At 48.8% G+C, this 18,224-nt stretch overlaps 1 protein-coding gene across 7 annotated transcripts in view; it reads right to left on the reverse strand.

Moving 5' to 3' along the window:
* Window positions 1–18,224, reverse strand: part of TBC1D24 (TBC1 domain family member 24) — a 102,564-nt gene that overhangs the window by 10,147 nt on the left and 74,193 nt on the right. For all 7 annotated transcript variants that reach the window (XR_010984087.2, XR_010984082.2, XR_010984085.2 and 4 more), the window contains 2 exons: window positions 18,151–18,214; window positions 7,244–7,342 (listed from right to left, as the gene is read on the reverse strand). Coding sequence is in view for 3 of the 7 variants with exons in the window: in XM_068113505.2 (XP_067969606.2) it covers window positions 7,244–7,342; window positions 18,151–18,214 (163 nt within the window). In the remaining 4 variants the exon portion in view is untranslated. The remainder of the gene's footprint in view (window positions 1–7,243; window positions 7,343–18,150; window positions 18,215–18,224) is intronic.

An 18,224-nucleotide genomic window follows, 5' to 3' on the forward strand; every position in this document is an offset into this window, starting at 1 on the left:
ATTGGGACAGATGAGGGTGGCATCTACAAAAGAGATGGAGGAAATACGACGAGGGGTAAGTGAGGAGGTTTCGGGGCTGCGCGAGGAGGTAAAGCGAGGTGAGAAGCGTATGGAGAAAGAGGTGAGAAATAATACGGCTAAGTTACAAGGGGGAATAGAAGATCTGACGAAGGAGGTGGAACAGCTGACAGAGGGACAAACGAAGTTAGTGGAGCAGGTTCAAAGGAACACTGCAGTACTCGGAGGGTTAAAGGCGACACAAAAAGAAATTAAAAATGACTTGATAGCGACACAGAGGCAATGTCAGATGGTACGGGAGGAACTGACAATGAGGGTGGACGAGGTGACAGAGATAATGGAGACAAAGGACCGGCAGGTGAGGATGCACATAGAGACGGTCACGGTAGCCCTAGAGGACGAACTTGAGGAGACGCACCGAGAAATAAAAGAGGTTAAACAAAAACTAGAGGAAGTGGAAGAAGAGGTGAGTGAAATTAAGAAGGGACGGACAGAAACTAAGAGAGAAATCCAGGAGGAGGTAATGGAATATGTACAAGGTCTGTGTTCAAATCATGATGAGGTGCTCACTAACCAAATAAAAAGTTTGCAGGTGGCAGAGGAGGTGCGACGACGAAGTACGGAGGTGAGTGGCAATGTATATGATGTGAGGAAAGCTTCAGTCGGCTTGGGGGTTGCTTTGGATCCGGGTGTTCGTGAAAGGCCGTTGGTGAAGTGTGCGACAGGTCAGGTGTGCGAAAAAAGAGGTGTGCGAGAATGTCCGACCATGGGGTGTGTGAGGAAAAAGTGCACGCCAAGGAGTGAGTGTGCCGTCAAGAGTGAGTTGGTCGAAGCGCGTGTGCGAGGGGGTACATGGAAGCGCGGTGTGGTGAGTGTTACGGAGGAAGTAACGAAAAAGTGTGCGCGAGAGAGGTGTGTAACGGACGGGTGCATGGGGAAAGCGCATGCTGTCGAGAGTAAGGGTGAGTGCGCTGTCAAGAATGGAGGTGAGAGTAGTGAGAGTGACACGGAGCGTGAGTTGGTTGTGGCAGGTGAGCGAGGATGTACACCTGGAATGGAAGGATGCACACCTGGAATGGTAGAGCGTGTGTGGGAAGGCACATTTGAGTTGGTAGTGAGGCACGTGGTTGGGTGTGCGAATGAGAGCACACCTGTGATTGTCACAGAGGAAGTGACCGAGGAGGGGGCGCGAAGAGGTGTGTTGGTGAGGTGTGCGACCAACGAATGTGTGCCAAAGTGTTCGGTGGTCAGGTGTGTGACCAAGTCGGCGAGCGGAATGAGTGTACCGAGGTGTGTAAGGAAAGGTACGAGGAGAATGGGAACAGCTGCATGTATGAGCAAGAAAGGGGTAGCGTATGCTTGTAAGAATCCAGGTGAAGCGTCGACGGTAACCAGGTTAGAGGTTAGAACGACTTATAGCCGAATCGGGCCCTCGGTGCGCGTCGGGCAGCTTCGTGTGCCGCGAGGACCAGCGGGGATCCGAACCACGGCGGTTTCGAAAGAACCGCCGTACGCGATCCACGCTGTGCCTCGCTTGGAACGGCCGCGGCCGGGCTCCACTAGGCGGAGCGGGCAGCTGGATAGGAAGGGTCGTTATGGCGACCACGTTTTGTTGAGACGTGCCGGCAGGTCGAGATCGGGACATTGGATGGCTCCACGCCGAGGTGGTGCGTGGGATCTCGGCCCGGGTAAGCCCCCGCCCCTGCCCCGAATGCGGGACGCATCCAGCCACCGGCACAAAAAAAAAATCCGCGTTCATTGCTCGGCTGTACGAAGCCGGGCTGTAGACGTGAATTGGCGCACCGAGAGGATGTAATAAGTAGACGGGTGATGGTGATAGTGATAGTGATTTAAAACGAAATTTATAATAGTGGGTAGAATTGGCAGTAAATGGAAAATTTTTGAATTGGTTGGAATCTGGACGAACAAAATTGATAGTGAGACCCCCGATGTGGTGGGATGGCAAATGGTGTGGTGTGTGGAGCAGTGTATGAGGGAGTGAGTGATAGTGATTGCGTGTTGTGTTGACCAAATGGTCCAGGAAGAAAGGAGGGTGCAGGTGGCACCAGGTGTGAGGGCACAGGTGTGCAACAACAGGTGTATGTGGCTGTGTGGAATAAATGGTAGTGTGGAATATCTGGAGTATTGGAATGGATGGTCGTGGAGTGAGAATGGTGGAAATTGTGGAGTGGAGTGGATGGTGCGAAGGTGTGAATGGGGGAAGAGTGGACCCCCATCACGGATACCCGGGGCGGGTAGTGTAAGTGTTAGGTAGAGGGTACAGGTAAATTGTGGTTGGATATTGGCATCTGTGGTGCGGGTGGCAGAATGGTATGTGGATGGGTGCATTAGTGTTGTGGAAATGGCTGGGCGTGTAGCCTGTTAGTGTGTGTAGTTGGTTTGGGCACTCCACCACTGTGAGGATGTCGGCCAGGTGAGGCCGCAGGTGGGCTCTGGGAGCCGGTAGTAGTTGTTGTGGATGGGGCCCGAGGATCCGGAGGACGGACCCGGGTAGCCCAGTGCCAGAGGGCACCATGGGGTGACAGAGCCAGGAGAGGGGCTGTCCCCAGTTAGTTAGGTTAGGGTGAGGAGCTAGGTAAGCTCGGGTGGCAACTACAGTGGTGGAGGTGTGCAGGTGGGTAGACCTGTTGGGAGAGCTAGACGTCGCAGCCCAGAAATTGTGCGAGGGCACCGGGAGATGAATCGGGGGAGTGAGACCCCAAATTGAGAAGCACCACAGTTTGGTCAATGGGAATTGGTTATTAGAACCCATAGTGTAAGTTGGCCAATGGATTGGCAGGGAAAGACCCCGGGGTAGTGTAAAGTGTGTTAAAGTCATTTAGAAAATAGTTAGGATGAAGGATCTCCTCGCACCATCTGCATCCACTCACCTGAGGTGACAGGTACTCCACACCATGCCATGTTTTGATTATTTTTTATGATGCAAATGTTTGGATTGTGAGACGCATCATGACGTGGGTGTGACATTGTGCGTAATTCCATCTCTCCCTCCTTATGAGGATTGATGATGAATTGGTGATGGCAAATTTTGAGGTAGAGGGATTGTGGTGACGAATTTGGTATAGGGGAAATATGGGGAAGACGTGACAGTAGTGACGAATTGGTAATGTGTAGATTTTGTACATATGGGGTAAGGGCAAGAGTAGGGTAGGTGACAGGGGGGTGACGTACGGTAGGGACGAGCTTTCTCACTTCGCCCTCCGTACGCATTTCGCCTTGCATTGCCTTATTGATGTGTACCCTTGTGACCTTACCCCTCGCTCAATTGTCTTTCTTTTGTCTCCCACATGACCTGTGCGCCATTGGGTGCCGAGGGGAGCGTGCGTGAGGTGGCCATTGTGCGCCCGAGATTCCCAGAACCAGCATGCATTGCGTTGATGTACCACTGTATGGACCGCTGTTCTGCGGCCAAGTACCACTTGATGGACCCCAGGTTCTGGGGCAGGGCACCTCTGTTGGAGACCGGCCATAGTGGCCAGGGAATCTTGCTTGCGGACCTCGGTAAGGTGGCACCTATGCCAAACAGGTGGACCACCCTTAGTTGGCCCCTGAGGCCCTAAATAAAAATGGACACAAGTTGTGCTTTTTATTATTTCCAACTAGGCCGCATGAAGCCAGAAGACGTCGGGAAGAACATCGGCCCAGCAGAGAAAGAGAAGACCACCACCAGTTGTTTTGTTGTGTTTATTATGAACCATGGTGACTGCGCACCGGGTGGTGCTTTTGGTGCTTTGTGGTGCTTTTGGTGCTTTTGGGTGCTTTGGTGGTATTGGTACTGGTGCATCGATGCAATGCGTGCTGTCTCCTCCCTCCCAACAGGAATTTCTTTCTCTTGTTCCCTAAAAAAGAAAAAAAAAAAAAAACACAGGTCCTGGGTTGCGTTGTAAATAAGAAATCACGTCATTGTAAATAATGCTCCCCACCGTAAATGTATAGTTTGAGAATAATTCCGTAATTCGGTTAGCTGTGGGCTTGAGTCTGTTAGACAGGGTGCAATGCAATAGGGGGACATACTTATTTGTGTTTTAAGATTGTCACACTCAGGGTCAGGTTAATTGTGGAGGGAATTACACCTACGTGTCACACTAAGTTAAAGTTTAATAGGCCCGAGCACGGGCCTGAAGAAAGGAGGGTGCAGTGTAACGAATGTGGAAACGTTACAATGTGAACGTTACAAAAGTACGGTAACACCCTGTTAATGTAAATAATGGTCGCAGTCGGCCTCCTAGTTAATTCCATGAAACTTACACGCAGGTCACGATATATCTTTTAAATAGTGTATTTCCTTATTCCATGTAGGCTAAATATGTGTTTCCCACTAGATTGACTTTGCATTGTATCAAACAAAATAAGCGTAGGCCCTTCCAATTTCCCCAAAAACCTCCCTTCCAATTGCCTTCCGCATTTTGGGCGGTTTTCTTCAACCACCATTGGCCACGAGGTAGGGTTGGGGAAGAAAGGCGTGTCTCCACCTCGTCATAAGAGGGAAGGAGTGAACCAGCCCTAACAGCCAATCAACACCGCGGTGAGCGACCCGGTAGGCGTGCCCTCGGAGCCGGCGGCTTGATTTCGCCCGAGGTGATAAAAGCGACTGTAAGGGACTGCTTACCAGAGGCCTTGGGAGATGAGCAAAGAGACTGCACCAAGAGGATCGGTGAGATGCGAAACGCTCCAAGCCAAGGAGGAGAGGTACTCGGCCAGGAAACCAGCTTTGGAGAGACGCGCTGAAAGGAGGGAGACGGCTCCACCCTAAGAAGAGGAGCAGGTGTGCCGAACCAGCGCGTGGCGTCTACCGCAGCGGATACGCGACAAAGGGGTTTCCCGCCAAAACCGCGAGGAATTGCGAGCTGCGGCCTCACGACTTTGCCTCTCTCTCAAGCAATCCACCTCAAGCCCTACCTGCCTGCATTATCCCCTGTGTAAGTGTGAACGTCCTGTCCTGCTCGTTGTCTTGGGGCTAAGTAAAAATGAATAGTGTAAGTTAACGATTCGCTGTGTTACTGCTTCTTCCATCCATTGCTTGTGTGTGTATAATAAATCTGTTCTTCCTCCGTACTCTTCTTCTTCTTCTTTTTCATTCTCTTTCGATCGTTTTAGAGGTTTCCCGATTGAATATCTGTGGGGCGATCTGGTCAACGTCGGGTGGAATCGGGCTCTAATCGGGGAGTAACTGTTCGGACGCGGTTAAATACACCACCGCTCGGTCAATATAACATCTAAAGCCGCGTCTGTAACAATATATATATATATACCGGTCTAAAGTTTTAGAACACATCAATTTTCCCAATTTTTATTGAACTTTATGCAGTTTAATGTCCAGTGAATAACCTGAAATAGTACAAGTACAATTGTGTACAAGAACAAGTACAATTGTGTAACCTGAAATAGTACAATTGTGTAACCTTAAGGCCTCAGACACACTACAAAAGAAGACCAGGGAGCATTAGACAATGCACGGAATACCCTTGCTATGCCCGACCGAGCACATCAGGCCCCACAGGAGGAATGAATGGCACAGCTCGATCTTCCGCAGCAAGCACGGTCCAGAACGTCCATGATGCAGGAGCGCAAACCGGTTGTGGTGGGTTGTAGGGGCCCTGGAAAGGGGGGTGATGACGGCAGCGCTGAGCGGCAAGGCATGTCTGTTGTATTGACTTTGCATGAAAGAGCCTGCATAGCCTTATACACCATCCAAGGTCCATCTCTTTATGACCTGGTTGCCCCACCTTTATCCTTTTGGCCGATGCTACATCCCGTGACGTAGCTCCGCATCATCCGGCCTGTGTTGATTGGCGATACGGCCACCAATCAAGGTGCACCCCCACTCATGAACGTCGGCCAAGTTCGACAAACATGGCAGGGACGCGCCCCTTACACCAAATCCACACCTTCATACCAAAACACACTATAGAGTCTGACAGGAATAGGTCATGAGACAGAGAAAAATCTGGTCGCCGTTTGATGCTTGCGTGGGATCCTGATTTGAGCCTGGTGTTGGCTTAGCGGTTAGGGTGCCGGCTTGGGATCCGAGGATCCTGGGTTCGAATCCCGGTCGATCGCTGAATTAACGCCAGGGGGATTGACTCAGCCTGTCATCCTTCCGAGGTCGGCAAATTGAGTACCAGCTTGCTGGGAAGAATTATCACGGTGTGTACCCCGATTTAGAATAGGTACACCATATCCCTGCGCATCGTAAGAGCGTGACCAAGGGTTGGCGTCAGGAAGGGCATCCGGCCATAAAAACATTGCCTCAAACAGGGAACCATGATTGTCATGGGGCCCGCAAGGCTAACCCCCGCTCTAGCGGGGAAAATGGCCTTAAAACGATCATTCATTCATTCATATTGTGGGATTGGTGTGGGCTTGTGGCGAGAGACAGAGACAGAGACAGAGAGAAAAAGAGAGAGAGACAGAGAGACAGAGAGACAGAGAGACAGAGAGAGAGAGAGAGAGAGAGAGTTATTTTGAGCAAGAGAGACAGGTCTGGCAATGGCGTGTTTGGGCCCCATAGCTCGGACACACACGTTTGCATGGCATCGTTGGTTCTTTCCTGGGGTCTGCCGCATCAAACAAGCTGAGCTCTGCAGGACTCAACTCAACTGTCTGCTCCGCACTGCCGACCTCTCTCGTTAAACTCTATCTGTACTCACTCATTGAATTGCTACAACAGAACTCTCCCCACTGAACTGCTCATTCTGTCCCTTCCCCTTTTTTTCCCCCAATATCGGCTCCCCCAATATCGACTCATTGGCTCCTGTTCAACCTCGCAAAGCTTCTCACCACGTCTGTGGTAATAAGCAGTTTTGAATGGGTCTGTGTGGTGCCAGCACGGGTGCATCTCTTACCTTAGCACACGGGGCAGCTCTTACCTTAGCACACGGGTGCAGCTCTTACCTTAGCACATGGGTGCAAGGCCTTAATTTAACCATCCTTGGGGGGGGGGGGGGGGGATTGAGGGTTGCTGGGGCTTGCTGAGTTGTTGCATGGATGGCTTATTCATGCCATACAATAATTGTTTGTAAAGTTAAGCTTGTGTAATATCTCATTGTCCCCCTCATCTCCCACCCCAACCCCACAAAAAGATATCCAACTTTAGTATTCAAGCAATAATGGACATCAGTGTTCTCAACATTTGATAAAACAGATGGGAATATCAAAATGAAAGTAAATAAAATAAATTAAAATGTGCAATTATTGAACTCACGCGGAACACAAAACATTCTCCAGTGCCAAAGAAGGTCAAACCTCGATTGCATTCCTTCTTCCTCTCTGCCCAGTCAGATGACAAATACGCTCCACATACCTGCCACACAGGTAAGTGATGATAAAACAGCATAATGCAAATACGCCAAAGCGGCCATCTGTTTATTACATATGCAATAGGAGGGGAGGATGGATGGATGACCCTCCTCGTGTTGGCCGAGTCTTGAATTTACAGAGGAAATTTCATGGGCGAGGGGATACAATCCTGGACGGGTCGCCACTCCGACGCAGGATACTCGACTATCCCACTCCCAGTAAACTGGAACTAATTTTGCCCACCTCGGAAGGATGACAGGCCAAGCCGTCCACCTGGTGTTACTGTGGCATAACTGTGACTTGAACTCAGATCCTTAAGATTCTAAGCCAACCACCTTAACTGGGAGATGCAGATACTTCTAGATTTCATCTCATGTTACAGTGATGGTGTCAAGTTTATAACAATCATACAAACCACTGAATCATCTGGAAACCACCGTTTGCCCATCCACCGTTTGCCCTTCACGTGACTCGTGGTGGTCCCTCTCGGCTCTCCCCCCGTTGGTATTTTTGTGCACATAAGATTGTTCACGGTTCTGTTTAAATATTATTTAAATATGTATAACCTTTCCCCTTCAGTGTTTTACTCAGTGGTATTTTACAACACGCTGTTTTTCTTCCTATTTAAAAGGCTTTTCTCAATTTCCTCTCCAACTCATTCCACCTCAAAAAAAAGAAATTCAATATCTTATACGTCTCCCTCACTACATGGTCTAAATTCACATTCATTCCATCCCTCCACCATCATTCTGAACCGGATTGCTAACTTGAAAATCACAACAAACCCAATTTGTTTTCAATGTTCGTCTTTCATTAATCATCCACTTTCTAAACTCCCCTCTTGCCCCTCCCATCCAAATCCCTCCCCTTGCACCTACACTCCTAAACTCCCCCCTTGCCCCGCCACTCTTAAACTCCCCCCCTGCCCCTCCACTCCTGAACTCCCCCCTTGCCCTTCCACTCCTGAACTCCCCCCTCACTCCTCCCCTTCAAAACTCCCCCCCCAACCCCTCCCATTCAAATCTCCCCCCATACCATTCCTCTCCAATTCTCCCTCCTCCCCCCTCCTCCTCAAAGCTGCCTCCTCCCCACTTCGTCTCCCTTCTATCTCATACCTCCACCCCCCCCAACCTTCTTCTTTCCTCTGCCCCCCCTCAAACAACCCCTCACTGTGCCTCATCCCTTCACCTTCAAACCTTTCATCCTCCTCATCCTTCCCTTTCTTGGAACTCTTCTGCAATCGCTGACACACTAACAACTGCTCTCCCTACCTCCCCCTCTCATCCTTCATCTTACCCTACTCCTCCCCTCCCCTGTCCTGTACCCGATGCTCCCCCTCTCTCTTCATTAACGGTATGGACCTCAAACATCCGGGGCCTTCGCTCAAACCTGACTGATCTCTCCATACAGGTTGCTTCTGACAATCCAGACTTGATCTGCTTAACAGAGACTTTCCTCCTTCAAGATGTCTCTGATTCCTTAATATCTCTTCCTGGTTACTCCCTCCTCCGGTATGATAGACCTGAGCCTCGGCCTGGTGGTGGGGTGGCTATCTTTATCAAAAACTCTCTTCCTCACTCTCCTTGCACTGCCCTCTCTCCTCCTCACCCCCAGGAGTACCTCTGGCTACGGCTTCCTCTCCGCTCCCACCTTTTGTTCATATGTGTTCTGTACCGTCCCCCAAACAGTGATGACTCCATCTACATTTCACTGTCTGACAACATGGACCAACTTCTATCCACTCATCCCAACTCTCTCTTCCTCATATGTGGTGACTTCAATTGTCATCATGCCACCTGGTTGGGTGTGGGTTCCTCTCTCACCAGTCATGGTACCTCAGCAAAGGACTTATGTGACTCACTGGGATTGACACAATCTGTCAATTTCCCGACCCGGATCTCAGCCAATGGAGTATCTTCTCTTCTAGACTTGGTTATGACTAACTTCCCTGCTAATGTCTGCTGCTCTTCTTCTGCTCCAATCGGTTCTTCTGATCATGTGCTTGTCAAAGTGGACATCTCTCTGGCCATTCTCAGAGAGCCTCCTCAGCGTCGACGAGTCTGGCATTTCACTCAGGCCGACTGGGACGGTCTTCAAGCAGCCATAAATCGTCTGGATTGGTCTCCCATCTCCACTGCCTCTGACATCAATTCTTCCTGGGAATTCTTCCAAAGCAAACTGATCTCTCTCATGCACAGATTTATCCCATCTCGCCTTCAGTTGTCTTACCCTTCCTCCCGTCCATGGTACACTGAATCTTGTGGTGAGGCAGTTGCCCTGAAACAACTTGCCTTTGCCTCTTGGAAGGCTAATCCAACTGAAGGAAATCTCAGTTCCTTCCACCAAGCTCGGAACAAGTGTGTGTCTACCCTCAGGAGTGCCAGGAAGCACTATCTCTCCTCACTCAAGAATGAACTCTCAAACCTGTCTCCTTCCTCCAAATCCTGGTGGCGTCTGGTCAAATCCGTTTCTGGTGTTTGTTCCCCCTCCATCCCCTCCCTTACCTCAAATGGCCACACAGTTGACATCGCACGTGACAAAGCCGAATGCCTCAACTCTGTGTTTGCCTCAAAATTCTTAGTCCCAAACCCATCTCTCTCTGTTCCCACCTTTCCCAGTCGAACCAAACTGCTCCTGGACTCTGTGACCTTCTCTCCTGACAAGGTGGAGGAGTTTTTGTCAAACCTCGACTCTGATTCTGCAACTGGACCAGATGGCATCAGCCCACGGGTCCTAAAATCCTGCTCTGCCGCTCTATCTCACCCTCTCTCTGTTCTTTTCACCCTATCTTTTGCTCAAGGTCATCTGCCAGCATCCTGGAAATCAGCAAACATTACCGCTTTACACAAAAAAGGTGCAAAAACAGATCCTTGCAACTACAGACCAATCAGTCTGCTCCCAATTATCAGCAAAGTCATGGAATCCATCATTGCTTCGGATATGAAATCTTTCCTCTTCTCCAATGGCTTGATCTCTGATCATCAATTTGGTTTCAGACCAGGTCACTCTACTCTGGACATGCTGCTTCTGCTGTCTCAACAATGGATGGAGGTCCTCAATGCCAAACAGGAAATCAGAGCTGTCTCCCTTGACATATCACGTGCCTTCGATACGGTCTGGCACCCAGCTCTGCTCACCAAACTCTCCTCCTATGGTATCCATGGAAATCTCCATGCATGGCTTGCGGACTTCCTCTCTGGTCGTAGTCAACGTGTGGCCCTGAATGGATTTCTCTCATCTCCCCTTCCCGTTCAGGCTGGAGTTCCCCAAGGCAGTGTGCTGGGCCCTGTGCTTTTTCTGGTCTTTATCAATGATCTCTCCGACTCTCTGGAAAATCCTCTGTATCTCTTTGCTGATGACTCCACTCTCTGCCGCTCCATTTCTCTTCCCTCAGATCGGCAGTTTGCAGCCTCCTCACTCTCTGAAGACCTGGACAAAATCACAGACTGGTCAAACATGTGGAACATGTCTTTCAATCCTGACAAATCTCACACTCTTACTATGTCTCTCCGAAAAGATCGACTGGACAACCCTCCCATCTACTTTCTCAACAATCCTCTCCAAGAAGTTCTGTCGCTCAAGCTTTTGGGTCTCACCATCTGCCATGATCTTTCTTGGGAAAACCACATTTCCAAGCTGGCCTCCAAAGCCAGTCGCCGACTGGGCATCCTCCGTCGTGCGAAGTCCTTCCGAGGCACACCTGAGCTCCTCACCACATACAAGGCTTTCATCCGCAGCTCAATGGAATACTGTTCTCCCCTATGGGCTGGTGCTCCTGCCTCACACCTGGCTCGGCTTCACGCTGTTGAATCCAAAGCTTTCAGAATCATTGGAATCTCCCGCGATGAAGCTATCTCTGAGGGCCTTTCACTCACTCACCGCAGGCAGGTAGGTGGTCTTTCTGTCTTCTACCGACTCCTCTCCGGCCTTGCTCCCCCAGCTCTCTCTGTGCTCTGTCCCCCAAATATTCCTACAGGTCGCACAAGATCTGCCAGCCACCCTCTGATGGTTAAACTGCCGAAATCTCGGCTCTCTGCTCACCTTCACTCTTTCATTTCTCTTTTCTCCCGCCTCTGGAACAAACTCCCACACTCACTTCAATCACACTCCTCCCTCCAGGTCTTCAAAACAGCTGTTCACCACCATCTCTTATCTTCCCCCATCCAAAACCTTGATCTTTTCTACCCCCACTAATTCACCCCAGATCCACCTTGTTTGAAATTCCAACTTCTTTCCTGGAAGTCTTGGCAGTGTCCATATGTTTTATACCTCTCCCACCCCTCCCCCCCCCCTTCCCATGCCTCCCCCCCAAAGCCCTCTCCCTCCCACAGTTCTCTCGATGTCTCCATGTCTCTCGGTCCCTGCTCTCAAATGTTGTGTTTGTGTCCTTCCCCCTCTCTCCCCATCTTGTCTACCGCTCCCGATGTTATTTGTTTTGTGTGTCTGTTTGTCTTTCTGTGTGATTAATGTTCGCTCTTTCACGAGCCTCGATGTTGTATACAAAAAAAAACAAAAAAAAAAAACTAAGGATAATGCCGTGAGAATGATGATGAGTGAGGTTTCAAAACTCGTCTGTATTTATCTCAAGTTTCCAGTCACCCGCAGCACGAGAGAAAAAAGTTTTTGGGTCACAACAGCACATCAAAATGTACCTGTGAAACACCATGACATGAGAGGGTGAATAAAGTCACCACTGGCTATGTATACAAAGAAAGGGTTGATGCCATCGATGCTACCGGAATTGTGAAATATTTCGCAGCCAGAAGCGATTGGAGGTTTTTTTTTTGGTAGATTTGTGAAATATCAAACTACAGACTTGGCATTTAATATGGAATATTTTTTTTGTGGGGGTGAACTTACTTTTCAAGATGTCTTAGAACCAAAAGTTCATTGGAATTATGTTGAAATTATTCTAGATTTTGTTAATGTGACCTTTAAAAGAAACAAAAACCACATTTGACATTTCGAAACAAATAAATTGATCCTTGAAAGTGATGTAAACTGATATCGAACTCAATTCATGGACAGTACTGTGTTAAACTTCTGTCCGTTTTCCAGAAGTATCTCTTTATTTTGCACATTAGCCAATTTTTTTTTTAACAAAAACAAAAGCTAAATTACGACTGGGATTACGGACAGTAAAATTACAGTTCAGTACTTCGTGTAACCCCCACGAGCATTCAGGAGAGCACGTACACGTTGAGGCATGCTGTTCACGAGATTTGCCAAGGTTTGGACAGCAATCGCTTGCCATGCAGTGACAATAGCCTGCTGCATTTTTACGCACAGAGGTCGGCTGCTGGTCCAAGTTGTCTATTTGACGCGTTAATTCTGCCCACAAGTTCTCTATCGGATTCATATCCGGGGACATGGCAGGCCACTCCATATGCTCTACACCACGGTCAGCAAGAAAGTGTTGGATCATGCGAGCACGATGAGGCCGTGCATTGTCATCTTGGAAGACAAAGTTTCCTCGAAAGGCTGCACGAGCAAATGGTAGCAATGTTGCTTCCAGAATGGCCCTGTACTTGAACTGGTTCAGGTTTCCATTCAGAACAACAAGGTCAGTTTTGCCCCCTGCATGAAAAGCAGCCCAAACGGTCACCCCACCACCTCCAGCTTGGACTCTTGGCACTATACAATCTTTGTTGTAGGCTTCATGCACTTGTCTGCGCACTCGGACGCGGCCATCTTGACGATAGACCAGAAATCTAGACTCGTCACTGAAGATCACGTGATTCCAGTGTCCTGGCTGCCATTGACGGTGCTCTCTGGCCCACTGCAATTGGCGCTGGCCGTGTTGTCTGGTCAGGCGTGGCTTTCTCAGGGGACGCCTGGCACGATAGCCTGTTTGAACCAGTCGTTGGTTGACTAGCCTTCTCGATACAGGCACATTTGTCAGTTGCTACTACTCAGCCCTCAGCCGATTAGCTGACTTGGTACGGCCATTGCGGACTAACCGGTGCAGCTGGCGATCATCCCTCCTTGTGGCTCTGCGGGGACGTCCTGGCCTCGGTATTGGAGAAGGGACACCCCTCTGAGCATTTCGTTTCAGGATCTTTGACACCTGACCTTGAGTGATGCCATACTGCCGAGCAATAGCACGCTGTTTCATGCCGTAATTTCGGAAAGCCACCACTCCATGACAAACAGCATTGTCGAGTTGACGGACCATCTCCAGAGGAAGCGGCAATAACTTTTGGAGACGTGCAGCAGTTGTTTTCCACTAATACAGAACGCAACAACCCTTGTATACCCGACTGTGAAGCCAATCATCAAATGTACCTGCCCGTACATTTTGCCATGCCACCTGTGATATAATCCTGTTGTTGACTTCTTGCTGCGACAGACAATCAGTGACATGGTTCTTTTAACAAATAAATCACAAAAGTGTAAAAGAAACTCACCAGATTGATATACTGAGTTAAGAAAGTAAACCCAAGTCAAGAAAAAAATATATTCCATATTAAATGCCAAGTCTGTAGATATCTGCAATCACAAAGCGATTGCGAAGGATAAACCTCCCCCAGCACCCATGATCAAATGATGGCCATATTTTTTCCTGACCACCATATGACCTTGACCTTCAGCATTTAAGGAGAGTGTAAATTAAGAAAATGTGTCTCCATCGACTTTCTATCCACAAAACTAAACAACGTGAAAATCAGAGGAAAATTATTCAAGTTATGATCAAAAAGGTATTCTTTGTTAATTAGGTCACAATCCGGAAAAAAAGGTCAAGGACACAAATCAAATATCAGGTGCACAACTTCAGTGCAGGTACACTATTATGACGCAAGAACATCTTGGAAGGCCAAGCGGTCTTTGAGATTCTGCATTGAAATATTCGAGCGATGACATAAAACGCGTTTTTGTTTTGAGACAGCCATTTGACCTTTGACCATGAGACTTCCGGTTCCTCGGGCGAGTGAGGCGTGCTTCGAGCTCTCCACGGCATCGAAGTTTGAGTGTTTTCCCATTCTTGTCTTTGTCAAATTTCCACTGGTTATTTTGCTGTGTACGTGTTATTGTGTGTTTCTAGTTGGCGTTGGTTTGTGGTTCGTGCAAACTTGTGTGTAGTTAATCGTTTTCTGAGTCGTACCTCGTGCGCGGCCTGGTGACTTGGGGCTTCCCTCCCCCCGTCGGTGTTTTGTCGGTTTGGGTTATTTCCTTCGCTGTACTGCTTGTTTATTTTATTTTGTTTTCTCCCCCTCACCTCACCTCCCTAGACAAATAATTCTATATTGATTCTTTCTCTCCTCCCGGACACGTGCTTGTTCGCTCTCCTCCTCGTCTCGGCTTGTGCCCCGCCCCCTGTATCTCGTTTTCTTCCGCCTCTGCTCCTTCTTTCTCAAATCCACGTTCTCGCTTGGAGACTTTTCCCGGATTGTTTTTTTTCATCGTTCTGTTTGGATATTGTTGGAATATGTTTAAACCGCAGCCGTGATGCTGACGCCCTCCCCCCCCCCCCCAGAATTTACATGTTTTAAACGTTTCCCAGTGTGTACCCTGGTCAGAATAGGTACACCGTATCCCTGCGTGTCGTAAGAGACGACTAAGAGGGTTGGCGTCAGGAAGGGCATCCGGCCATAAAAACATTGCCTCAAAAAGAGAACCATGACAATCACAAGTACATATGGGCAGGGTGCAGCCCGAAGTGGAGATCGGTTTCTGAGGTTTGGGACATGGAATGTGGGGACAATGACAGGGAGATCAGGAGAAGTGGTGGAAGTATTGGTCAGAAGAAGAGTGGACATATGTTGTGTGCAAGAGACGAGATGGAAGGGAAGTGGTGTGAGAATGGTGAAGGGTAGGCAGGGACAGAAATACAAGTTTGTGTGGCAAGGGTGCCCGGAGGGCGTGAATGGTGTTGGTGTCCTGTTTTCTGAGGAGTTTGTAGACAGTGTGGTGAGTGTGACTAGAGTGAGTGATAGGTTGATGATGGTGAAAATGATGATTGGAAAGCTCTTGGTGAACGTCATCTCGGGATATGCTCCGCAGGTTGGTCGAAGCGATGAAGAGAAGGACAAGTTCTGGTGTGCGATAGAGAAGCTGATGGAAAACGTGAAAGATGAGGAAGTTGTTGTGGTGGGAGGAGACCTGAATGGACATGTGGGAAGGAGTATGGATGGTTTTGAGGGAGTTCATGGGGGTTACGGATATGGTGTGAGAAATGGAGAAGGTGAAAGGATTTTGGAGTTTGCTGATGGAGCTGATTTGTTGATTTGTAATACTCAGTTCCAGAAAGAGGACAATAAGCTTGTTACATACACGTCAGGTGGGTCGACGACAACCGTTGACTACCTGATGGTGCGTCGGCGAGATAGGGGGCACCTCCGGGACACAAAGGTGATCCCGGGGGAGGAGGCTGTTTCACAGCACCACTTGGTTGGCTGTGACATAAGGGTGAAAGGTGCGAGGAGAGCTCGGCGGGTGAAGTACCAACCGAGAATGAAGGTGTGGAGGTTGAAAGAGGTGACAGTAAGGGAGGCATTAAAAGAGAGGCTGAGTAGGGTAGAGGATGATGTGGTTGAGCTTGAAAGTGGTTGGATGTCAATGAAAGCTAGTCTGTTGGGAGCCGTTGGTGAGGTATGTGGATGGACAAAAGGACCACCGAGGCACTCGGAAACATGGTGGTGGGATGTTGAGGTTGGAAAGAGGATTGACGAGAAGAGGAAGAAGTTCAAAGAGTGGCAGAAGGCGAAGGGTACGGGAGCAGAAACAGCAGAGCATGAAAGTTATAAGGCAGCCAGGAAGGCTGCAAAGAAAGAGGTAGCAAAGGCGCAGGAGGCATGTAGGAAAATGTTCGGAGAACGCTTGGATTCGGAAGAGGGTCAGAAAGCAGTATTCAGGATTGCAAAGCAGATAGCGAAAGAGAGGTGTGATGTGATGGGGGTGAGTTGCTTGAAGGATGAAGTGGGACAAATCGTTGTCGACCCAGATGGAATTAAAGGAAGATGGAAAAGATATATGGAAATGCTGTTGAATACAGAGAATGAATGGGATGGCAACATAGAGAGTAACCCAGTTTTAGGACCGGCAGAGAAGATAACTGAGAAGGAAGTTGAGGAAGCGATAAAAGCAATGAAGAGTGGAAAAGCGGGAGGGCCGACGGGAGTTGTGGGAGATATGTTGAAGGCAGCAGGAAGTTGGGGTGTGAAGAGAATGACAGAGATCTGTAATCTGGTGGTGAAAGAAGGCCGCATTCCAGTGGATTGGGAACTGAGTACCCTCGTCCCTCTATACAAGGGGAAAGGTGACCCTCTGGAGTGTGGCTCGTACCGAGCGATAAAGTTATTGGAGCATGGAATGAAGGTATTGGAAAGGGTGTTGGAGAGGAGGATAAGGAAGAAAGTGAAGATCGACGAAATGCAGTTTGGATTTATGCCAGGAAGAGGAACGACAGATGCGCTTTTCATTGTGAGGCAGTTGCAGGAGAAGTACATGGATAAGAGGAAGAAGTTGTTTTTTGGGTTTGTTGATCTGGAGAAAGCATTCGATAGGGTTCCACGCAAAGTATTGACATGGGCATTGAGGAAGTTAGGAGTGGAGGAATGGTTGATCAGAGTAGTGATGGCAATGTACAAAAGAGCACGCACAGCTGTAAGCACGAAGGACGGGAACAGTGGTGAGTTTGAGGTGAAGGTGGGAGTGCATCAGGGGTCGGTACTAAGTCCACTACTATTTGTAGCTGTGATGGAGGTGCTGGCTCAGACCGTAAAGGAGGGTTTACCGTGGGAGTTGTTGTATGCAGATGATCTGGTGTTGATTGCGGAAAGTATGGATGGACTGAAGGAAAAGATGAACAAGTGGAAGGAATGTATGGAGACAAAAGGTCTGAAGGTGAATATCGGAAAGACAAAGGTGATGGCAAGTGGTAAAGCATGTGGTGAAGTGGAAAGAACTGGGAAGTGGCCGTGTGCTGTGTGCAGGAAGGGTGTCGGAGTGAACTCCATTCAATGTACAATGTGTGCTGAGTGGGTTCATCAAAAATGTAGTGGTCTGAGAGGGTCATTAACCAGTGTGGCAGCTACATTCAAATGTAAGGTGTGCACAGAGGGAGCTGCAGATGGAGGAAATGTTGAGTTGGATCTTGGAGACGGCGTGAAGCTGGAAGGTGTGAAAACATTTTGCTACTTCGGAGACATGCTGAATGGAGAAGGTGGATCAGACTCGGCAACGGTTGCTCGAGTGAGATGTGCATGGAAGAAGTTTCGGGAACTGAGTGGCGTGCTGATGAGGAGGAGAGTGTCGCTGAAGCTGAAGGGAAAGGTGTATGCTGCATGTGTGAGAAGTGTTATGATTTATGGGAGCGAGACATGGGTAATGAACGTAGAGCAGCAACGAAGGCTGGAAAGGGTGGAAATGCGAATGGTTCGATGGATGTGCGGAGTATCGTTGAGAGAGAGGAAGACAAATGATGAATTGCGAAAGATGATGGGAATAGAGCCTGTGATTGATGCTGTGAAGAGGAACAGGCTGAGATGGTTTGGTCATGTGTTGAGGAAGGATGAAAGTGACTGGTTGAGAAGAGTGATGGAAGTTAATGTAGAAGGAAGTAGAGGACGGGGAAGACCGAGAAATACTTGGCTAAAGATGGTGGAAGAAGAAATGCGGGCAAGGGGGTTAACAAGGAGAGATGCAGAAAATAGGGCAAAATGGAGAAGATTGTCATGGGGACCGCAAGGCTAACCCCCGCTCTAGCAGGGAACATGGCCTTAAAATGCATGTTGTTGTTGTTGTATTTGACCTTGGCCTTTAATGAGGAGACAATCATAGTCTTACATAATGTCATTAAAAGCACATACCCACCTCTTTGTTGATCGTTTTGATGAGCATCAGTGTTGGAGAATGTCCATCACAGTGCATGTAAAACCTAGATGAAC

The sequence above is a fragment of the Myxine glutinosa genome, chromosome 1 (genome assembly GCF_964187855.1).
Source record: "Myxine glutinosa chromosome 1, kmMyxGlut1.1, whole genome shotgun sequence".
Taxonomy (NCBI): Eukaryota; Metazoa; Chordata; class Myxini; order Myxiniformes; family Myxinidae; genus Myxine; species Myxine glutinosa.